General features: G+C 38.5%; 1 protein-coding gene across 1 annotated transcript in view; it reads right to left on the reverse strand.

The window, feature by feature from the left end:
- Nucleotides 1-3,367, reverse strand: part of Znrf2 (zinc and ring finger 2) — a 37,897-nt gene extending 34,530 nt beyond the window's left edge. Inside the window, exons 1-2 of the mRNA XM_013351364.2 lie at nucleotides 3,362-3,367; nucleotides 2,167-2,293 (exon numbers count right to left, since the gene is read on the reverse strand). Of these exons, the coding sequence (XP_013206818.2) occupies nucleotides 2,167-2,293; nucleotides 3,362-3,367 (133 nt within the window). The remainder of the gene's footprint in view (nucleotides 1-2,166; nucleotides 2,294-3,361) is intronic.
- Between the last annotated feature and the right edge of the window lie 7,219 nt (nucleotides 3,368-10,586).

Consider the following 10,586-nt stretch of genomic DNA (forward strand, 5'->3'; position numbering starts at 1 on the left):
AAGGGGTTTTGTCACCCCCGCCCCCAGTTAAAACTCTACAGGAAGATTTAAGAGTTCTCACTAAGGCCAGAGTCATCAGGAGACCCCACACCACAAGAAGACAAGGCCTTGGCAAGAGCCCTAATACACTTCTTGATTGCTGCAGCTATAAGCCTCTCTCCATTCTGCATCTTCGGGCTGTGCTCACTGGCTTAGCACACACCAAGACAAGAGCCACTGTATTTAGTTAGACTTTGAGACAGCCTAGTAGACAAGCTTAATAACCTAAACACATTAAATCCGGAAATAAAAAGCTGCCAAATATCACAATATTTTTGCAGTGTTCTGGATATTAAAAAATTAAATTACAGAATACTATGATCATGTGCAAATCTATTATGCTTTTTAATTCAATGAAATGTAGTTGCAATTTTTAAAAGCCAGGGGTTAACATTAAAGGGCAGTTATTTTATGAATATATATCATAAACATCATTATGAAGTATAATGGCAGAACAATGAAGCAAGTACAGAAACAAAATTATCACTTTTAGCCTCAAATTCTGAACTTGAATGAGAATTTTAAGTAACTAAATTTCAACTAGATTATGTAAAGACAATTTCATAAGGCAAAAGGTTACAACATAACCAATACATTTGCTATTAAAAGTAATTGCTAGGAGCTATTTCCATTGATATACCAGTTAATGAATGAAATGCTTGTCACCACGGTTGATACTAAGGCTAGAGACGCTACCTTCCTAAATCACTTGACAAAGTTATCACAAGAATATATTCATCTCATTAACTCTTTGAGAGACCTTAAGCCCCACCTGTCTTATTTACTGGATCATAGCACTTAGCACAGTATCTTATATATAAGGACCCAAAAGATGGTCGATAAACTTAGTCTGCCAACAGATTTTGCCAATTACTAGTATTCTCACCATTCACTTCATATCTAAGTCTCAAATGTCTTTTCTTCTTTTCTTAGTGGCATTTAGGTATGCGCGAAGTTCCTCTACCTATTTCTTTGCATCAACAGACAGGGTCTTACTATATAAATAGCCCAGGGTAGCATCAGTCTTGGCTATGCTAAAGTTATTTATAGGCAAACACTACAAAACTCAACTGAAGTTTGTTTTTCTATTAGCTAGAACTATTTGATTTTTAATTCCTGAATTTGTTCTATGATGACACTAAAGACTGTATTACTAGGGTCAGGAGAGAAAACCCTGGTTCAACATACCATACCTAAAGCAACTGCCAATTAGCGCAAGAATGAAATTTCTCTGTGGGTTCAAAGAGACAGATAATGGTGACATTAAAGTTCCGGTCTCCACTTCCTACATTTGTTTTCTTCCATTAGTTGTCTATCTACTGTATTTATCCCTTCTGTTAACAATGTATCATTAATTACAGATTTGCTTAAGAATGACTTATGTGTATAGGTGCTTTACCTGTATGTATGCCTGTGTACCACATGTGTGCAGTGACTACAGAGGCCAGAAGAGGGTGTTAGGGCCCCTGGATCTGGAGTTCCAGAGTTGTGAGCTACCACGTGGGTGCTGGGAAATGTTCTTGACCACTGAGAAATCTCTCCAGTCCTTCACTTATTATATATTCTTAAACACAACTTTTTAATGAACACTACTTTTTCTTTAGGCCTACTAAAACTTTTAGTCAGCACCACAGTTCTCAAGTGCAATGCAGCAATCTTCTGGAGTAGAGAAGTGAGGGAGGCCTGGCCGTCCTTTTCACTGAACAAAGCCAGCGCTACTCTTATGGTAGCATCATCTGTCTTTTTCATTCCCATTCTCTCCTCTGTTCCAGTGGAATTTTCCAGGATATCTGATGTATCTTACTACACACACACACACACACACACACACACACACACACACACACACACACACACACACGTGAGAGAAAGAGAGAGAGAGAACCCAACCTAACAAACAAACAAACAAAAAAAAAAACAATGCCACTCCTGTCATTAAATGTCTTGGAAATTTATTTTCACTTATTAATAGGTATAAACTAATTAACCTATTTTTAAAACACATACAAAGTTATCTTCAGATAAGAATTTGAATCCTTCCCAGCCACTTAAATTTTGCTTCAAACATGAAATTCACATTATTTATGGCAATACTAATTACAATATTATTTTAAGGCACAGACTTACCATTATAGGTTATTCTTGGCTTTGTTAAACACATCACAAGATGCAAATCCATTTCATCTGAGGGTACAAATTTTGAGCATACCGGGCACTTAAACCCTAAAACATAAAAGAAACCCAGGTTATTTAACTATTCTGAATATCAAACTATAGTTTGTAAATCATGGAAGACTAAAAGCATTTAAAACTTCAATATTAAGACTTAAATAATACATTACAGTACTTATTACAATTCAATTTTGGGGAAAAAGATTTGTGATTAGAAATCAATACGACTTAAACCAGTGTATGAAGATCATCCCATTATCTTAAAAATCAAGTCAAATGAGAAGAGGGAACCCCATCATAAATCCCCTTATCTAGTCCTATTACTATTATTTCTGATTTTTCAAAAATACACACTTTCTCTAGGTTATTTCATGTTAGAATAGCTTCCTATACTGATCATCTTTGTGAAAATTATCTTTACCAATTTGATAACATTCTTTATAGCTATACAGTACTAGTGATTACTGGAATGAGACTGTTCCCCATGAGCTTATGTTTGAACGTGTGGTCCCCAGTTGGTACAACTGTTTGGGAAGGATTAGTAGGTGTAGCCTTATTGAGAATGTGTGATGCTGAGGGTGGCTTTAAGGTTTCAAAAGTCCATGCTATTCCTAGCCAGCTCTCTGCCTTGAGGTTGTCGCCTTGGCATGTAAGGTCTTGCCTACTGCTGTCAGGTTCCCCACCATGGTCAATGGACTCATTCAAACAGTAAGCCCTAACAAACTCTTTCTTCTATATGTTGCCCTGGTCATGGGGTCACTTCACATCAATAGAAAAGTAACTATGACCATCCCTTAGCACTATTCTCTCCAATCCACTATTTTAAACACACACTGATAAAGAACGTAAAAGCTTTGAGAACAGCAAAGCAGGTCTATCATCTAAGACTCCTGAGGCCTGCATTACCAGTTGCACACTTGGAGATGGCTTGCGTTTACACCTCAAGAGTTCTTATGTTCAAAGCTTCATCACCAACTTGTTGGAAGTGCAATCCTTTCAAATGAGGCTCCAGTATGTGGTTGTTAGGTCACATGCTCCAAAAAATGAAAAGCAGCTCTTATGATATTCCCCAACACTAAGTTGCTATGCAAGTCTCAGCCTGAGCATTTAATGGCTCCCTGGTTTCTTGTCTGACAAAGTAATCCCTTACCTCCATAACCTCATCTTCATCCCACACCTGCCACTGTGGTGCCAACCACCATGAGGCCTTTGTCAGTGCCAAAGTGATACCAGTACCAAGTCCATAAGCCTCCAGAAATGTGAGCTAAAGCAACATTATGAGATCGGTTGTGCTTGGATACTTCATTACAATAATGAAGAACTGACTGAAACGGCCTTTCTGCCACACCATACTAAGTCCTAATGCAAATTAAAAATAGCAACAAACCAAGAGAGGCACTTGCAGTCAATTTTGATACTTAAATGCTAGATTCTTCCATGTAATATCCAATGTGGACTAATACTTGCCCGAAGTGCTCTACTGAAATCAACTAGCACACTAATGGGAGAATGTTACCTCCCTTACAAAGACACAGTCTGCAATATTCAAGGGGGCTCAGATGTACGCTGAATTGAGAAGACAGAAACCAGGGCAAGTAGAGGAAAGGAGGCCTCTGGTCATGGAGCAGATGCGTAGACAGAAGTAGTAGCACTCTAGGAGATAAGCAACCAGTGAGGAAAGGGACCTTCTACACCTACTTCTAGGATGTACCAGTTCTTAAAGAACAGTTTTCTCTCAACTGTGAGAGCAAAATCACAGGCAACCTGACAAGTCAGACTAGAATCATAGCTCCTATGAAACTAATATAGCAGGAAAGAGTTCCCTTACTATTTATTCAAAATTCTGTTTCCCTAAGTGAAACAGTCTGAAAAAAAAAAAAACTGAAAAAGCTTTATTTATTGGAGTTGGAGAGATAGATGGCTCAGCAGTTAAGAGCACTGGTTGTACTTGTTTCTTTCCACTTCTCAAAATTCCCTAAACTGAGAGTGAATAAAACTTCAAAAAGGAGAAATGAACTTGATATAAGTCAGCAGCAAGAGTAAGAAAGTCCATGAGTGAGTTGACAAGATTGCTAAGGCAGTGTCTTCAGTGCTATGAAGGCAGCAAAGTCTCACTTCCTAATCCTCAAAGGCCAAGATGGAGCACAAGGATGTCCCATGACTTTCCTAATATTAATTCATGAGGCTAAAATTATTGCCACAAGCTTTCAGGGTTCAAGGCATGCAGCACCAAGCAACATCTGAAAACCTGAGGTTTCTGAGTCACTTTTACACCAGAAAGAGCTCCTTGGAGCAAGAGTGCCTCACATCCGGGTAGGGAGTACAGCCAGAGAGCCCAGAACACTGTCTGCTCTGCACTTTTCAAGTGTTTAGAAACCAATAACATAACACGGTGGGGTGGGGGTGGGGTTACTATGGAGAAAGAACTCAAATATTTCTACTAGGCTGTGGGTGTCAGAGTGAGCCTCCCCCGCCAACCTAGGCCCCTGTTCAGAGGGCACCTCAGCTGAAGAACTGCTCACATCAGACTGGCCTGCTCCTCACTGGCCTGGAATAAGGAAGGCAGCTGAGCAAGCCCAGGTGCAGCATTTCTCTGAGGTTTCTACTTCAAGCTCCTACTTTTGAGATTCTGCCTCAGTTTCCTTCGACAATGAACTGTAGTCTGTGAGCTGAGACAAACCCTGTACTCCCCAACTGCCTTTGGTGGCAGGGCTTGTCACAGGGACAGAAGACCAAACTGGGACAGTGGAAAAAAGAAGAGAACAGGATAAAGAAAAGTCTAGCATTGAAAAAGAACCCTCTCTCCACAGGCTTTACCTATATACACCTATTGAGAAAACCCAAACACCAAGCGTTCTTGTCTATTATAAGCCCTACCTTACATAGAAAACAGTCAATCGGGTTTTAAGGGACCTTTCTATTAGGTAAGATGTAACAAAAGAAAGAAAAAAAAAAGAGAAATACACCAGAAACAAGTTCAAAAGAATGCAGACAAACAATATTTGCATTATCTATCAAAAGCAAATGGCCAGTATCTTTACCATACAAAGAACTCTTAAAAATCAATGAATAAAGCTAAACACTGCAGTTTTTAAAATGGGCAAAATTCCTAAACAGCACCAAGCACTCCTTGGTGTGATATACAGAGGACAAGATACACCTATGTATATTCCTGTCCAATATAATTAGGGTATAATCATGAGGAATTTAGAAAAAAGCCTTTAACATTCAAGAGACCTCAAAATAATACAAATGTTAATCCAGAAAACAGAAGGAAACAAACAGTTCAAATCCTGACCCCTGCACTAAATACATGGGTTGTTACAAGTTACTTTGTTTGACTTCCATCTTATTATGTTAAAGATCCCCCCAGGAGGGCCGATTTGTTCTTAATTATCCAGTGATAATTCAAGATAGCACTGCATTCATGAAGCAAGAATGAGAGGCTAGAAAACCGCGAGAGAGAAATGGAAGAAAGGAATTAGGGCTGCCAAGATGACTCAGCAGGTTAAGGTAAAAGTCTATGGAGAGAACAGACTCCATGGAGCTGTCCTTGGACACCTACAAACACCACGGCATATGTGACTTGAATACACATCACACACACACACAGCTAAAAAAAATACAGAAATTAAAAATTCACATAGAATTATGGGCTCTTGACTTAAGTCGTCAATTAATAATAATTAATATTTACTATGTATGAGAAAATTATCTAGATACTTTGAATATATCAATTTACCCCTGTACACTTTGAATTTAGTCTTAATATCTTAAAGATAAAAGCAGATGAGCTAAGAACATGGCTATAGCTAGGAACTGGCCACAAAAGTACTCCAACAGCCCTCCTGGCTCCACAACTTTGCACAGCCTTTTCAGACTCCCAGGAAGTAGGACCAAGATTCAAGAAAGGCAGATAATAAAATAAGATCAGCTCAGGTGCTCTATTATGTAATTAAACAGAGCCGCAGAAATGAGGAAAGAGGAAATCTAACATATTTTCCCAAACTGTAGCTAATCAGTATTCAGAATGAAAAACTGTAAAAATAAATGAAGACAGGTAGCCATGTCAAAGTACATTACTGTGAAATTAAAAAGCAAGACTTTTTAAAAAATTAAAATATTCAAGAAGAAAAAAAGACAGTCAAACTAAAATCTCTAAAACCCAGGCCTTCTTCGCTTATAGCTTTTCAGAATCTGAATGGTATTAGTCTTTTCAACAAAGCTGGAAGCCAACGTTACTCCAAAGTTCCAAAATGGTGCTTTACTGAAAGCCACACCTAAATTAGCATCCACGCTTCCACTGGGTCGAACACAGTTTCTGTTTCAGATAGAAAAGGCAGCCAAGCCCTTGCCTCCTGAGACTATTTTCGAGACGGTCCCAGAGCATGCACTCCACTAAAGGCAGGAGCAGAGAACACTTGAGAAGGGAAGGAAGTCTTTGATGAAGAGAGGGAGGTCTAGAAATTATTAGCTGAGATAACAGGGAGTAATTTCAGAACTCTTAGAAAGAAAAAAAATGAGATTCAAGAAATATGTATCTTCAAATATTCAAAGACTTAGGAACCACTCAAGACACAAAGATCCAAGTAAGTGATGGTTAACTATGTACATATGTATCCCATAGTAAGTAAGTGATGGTTGACTATGTACATATGTATCCCATAGTAAGTAAGTGATGGTTGACTATGTACATATGTATCCCACTCCCAGTGCCACCTCCTTCTTCCCTATAATCAGCTCTGCATGAAGAGTGTCACCAAAAGCTCAGTAAGTTGTTGTCTTTCTACAGCAATCTTTCTTAAAACATTGCTTCTCCACCGGAAATTAAATCAAGTTTCCCTTTGTATTTTTCCTGGACTTCAACAATTTCTGTATCACAGCAGAGCAAGGAGAGTATTATTTATCTTATTAACTTAGTAGCCTAATAAAAATTTTGAAGCCCAAAAATATTTGTACGTGGGTACAAATACTGGTTGTACTACAAACTATGATGATAAAATGTAATATCAAATACACACTGGATTGAAGAGACTATACAGGAAGTGCCCAAAGCACAGTAAGGTGTTCATCGAGCAGTGGCTGTGCTTCTTTTCAATATTCAAGGCATTCCCTAAATATAAAACCCACACTCCTATGAAGAAAGGTGGCATACTTGCTATATCAATTAAAGTGCATATACAAGAAAACTGTGAACATTATTAGGTACCTAGTGCTTGTCCATGGTCGATGATAAGATAAAAGGATTTTTTTTTTCTCAATGGCCTAACCATACTTTTACTTAGAATGTGTACTTTATTTTCTCCTAGAAACCAACCAATCATTAGTAAAAGAGAACAAAATGCTCAACCTCAGCCTAAATTTGGTATCAGCAGGACAAAGTAATGGTGAGATTTTTCCCTACCCCCAAACAAAAATGATGCAAAAATGAGTCAGAACCTATACCTATTGCAGAAATGACAGAGAAGTACCCAGGCCCTGTTTTTTACTATTTGAGCTGTCAGAAGTCAACCCCAGGGCCTCCAGCTAAATAAATCAAAATAATTTGAAATTTATGCCCTGGCAATGCTGAAGCATGCATGGGGAGCCCATATGTGGGGGTTCTGTTTAACTTGCCCATATATTGGGTTTCATTGTCTAAGTTGATGAGGACAATTGACCAGATCTCATTACAGATGGTTGTGAGCCACCATGTGGTTGATGGGAATTGAACTCAGGACCTTTGGAAGGGCAGGCCACTGAGCCACTGAGCCATAAGGAAAGCACTTTATCAGAGGTGGAAAGTCCGAGTCTCTAGTCCTTACTATGTGAGCTTTTTACATATCAATGCATTATTCTACAGCAGCAGTAAACTACCTGAATTCAATCTAGTTAACTATGGGAAGTCCTGCTCACCAAGACAGTGGAGGAGAAGCTTTCCTGCCCATACCAGACTCCAGGCAGCAGGGAAAGAAAAGTAGCCAGGTCCAGCCTTAGGCTGTTTGTGTGGGTGGCACTGATGTAGGCTTGCGGGTTCTTGTGTTTTAACCTTTAATACTTTAGTTGGCTAACAATTTCTAGAAGGTACCGATAGATAGGCTTAAGCTTCTCTAAGTACGTATGAACTGAATAGAAAAACAGTGGAACAAATTAATTGTAGACAAATGTGTTTACAAGACTTTTTATAAAGTAATCTCTATTTGTTATGCTGGATCTCCAAATACGCCAGTTGTCCTCTCCTATCTTCAATAATGGAGCAAGAAATAATAAAAGGAGCCTAGAAACCCACTTGGTTCAATTGCTCACTTGAAGACAATACAGGTCCAACTGGAAAGAAATCCAAAGTGGCAGAAATCAGCTCAGTTTCCGGCTTGCTGCATCTTGGCTCCTGGTGTGCACGATCATTACTGCACACAGATGCCATCTGTCTCTGTATGCGGCTTTTCATACTATTTCCCATTATTATCATAATACAAATTTAGTGAAACAATTTTATATATTTTTCTCCAAGAAAACACTATGGCACCTCTGTGGTTTTGCTCAAGTAAATTTGCTTTGCTTCTTGTATTTGTTAAAAACCTATTTCTATGTCTTCAAGGTCAGATCAAATTTTGCCATGTGATCTTTCAAAAGCTTAAAACCCAAAAGCTCTCTGTTGGCCTACATAGTCATTCTAAATATCATCACTACTTCTATGTAAATCTTATCTCTCAAGTCTGACACCATCTGTGAGGCAGAAGTTATATATCCATACTCTCTCTTTCTCTGTCTCTCTCTCCCTCCCTCCCTACTTCCTCTTCCACCTAGATCCATAGACAACACTGAAAACCTAAATCCAGTTGGTTTGCGTTCTACAAAGGTAAGAGCAGCACAATTAGAGGACAAAGAACTCTAATTATTGCTAATCATAACTGCAAGCAGTTAAGCCCTAAACCTCATGATTTTCCAAATGTATCTAAAAGGAATAATTGTTTCAAACATACCAGTAAGAAAAATGAATCAATTCCTGTAAGCAAACAAGTTTTATGGCGAATAATATGTGATGCAGAGCCAAAGTTTTTGCTTTTGTTTTTCAAGACAGGGTTTTTCTGAAGCTTTGGAGCCTGTCCTGGAACTAGCTCTTGTAGACCAGTCTGGCCTTGAACTCACAGAGATCCACCTATCTCTGCCTCCCAAGTGTTGGGACTTAAAGGGTGCACCACCACCTCCTGGCTAATTTTTTTAAGGTTTATTTATTTTATATGTATAGTGTTCTGTCTGCATGTATGCTTGCAGGCCAGAAGAGGGCACCAGATCTCATTACAGATGGCTGTGAGCCACCATGAGGTTGCTGGGAATTGAACTCAAGACCTCTGGAAGAGCAGCCAGAACTCTTAACCTCTGAAAGTTTCAAAGTCTAACTTGAAAAGACAACTGTCTCAGGTGCTAGTGAAATCTATTCAGTAATAGGCACATTTAGGATTGTGTGATAAGAAAACATTCTCCCCAAAATATAAGCTAAATAACTTACAAAGCCAGGACAAGATGCAGATCACCTATCTTCTTTCTGAACTACCACAGTTCTAACAGGTATAAGTCTCGAAAAACAAACAAAAAAAAAACAACAAAAAAAAAAAACAAAAAAAAAACCCAAAAAACAAAGTTAAGCTACCAGGGAAAGGATGCTCAAGAGGTCAAAGGAGAAAACAGCAAACGAAATCTCCAGCTCTTCTGTAAGGAAGCAAAGTATATCTAACAGAATGAAAGTGGTAGTCCGGTGAAAGAACCAACTCCACAATGTAGCAAAATACACTGCAAAACAAGGTCACTTGTTACATTTTAACCTTGTTCATCAAGTGCTTTGCCTGTCTAAAGATCAGATTCTCTAATGAATCACCCAAAGCAGTCCTGGAGGAGCATGCATAACTCATATGTCAACAGATAAGACTGCATCAAGGGATTCTTAGAAAACTTATTTCATGTGGGTCCAAGTTTTAAGCCAATTCATGAAAGTCAATGTTTTCTATTGTCTGCCTGTGTGTGACAATTCTTCGTTCATTCTTTGTCAGGCAGTGTCAATAAAAAAACATTACTTTTGAGAATAATGGAAACATGAAATGAATACAGCAAAGTTTAGGTGACCTATTTTGCTTAGTCCAAGTCATTAATACTACTTTTGGCACACAGTAAGCATTCAAAATCTAAGAGAAAGAATTGCTGGTTGTTTAGACTTGAGAATACTGAAAGGATTCCTAAAGGTCTTACCATCACTTTTTAAAAGAAGTTTTCCAGTTTTCTGTACAGCTTAAAACAAAAACAAAAATCAAAACCCAGAGATTCCTTCTTCATGAGAACAAAGCAGTGACAGGAACACACATTCTGGGGCTATAACTGCTCATCAGACTACTGCCTGCCCA

This window comes from Microtus ochrogaster, linkage group LG3, assembly GCF_000317375.1.
Source record: "Microtus ochrogaster isolate Prairie Vole_2 linkage group LG3, MicOch1.0, whole genome shotgun sequence".
Classification (NCBI taxonomy): domain Eukaryota; kingdom Metazoa; phylum Chordata; class Mammalia; order Rodentia; family Cricetidae; genus Microtus; species Microtus ochrogaster.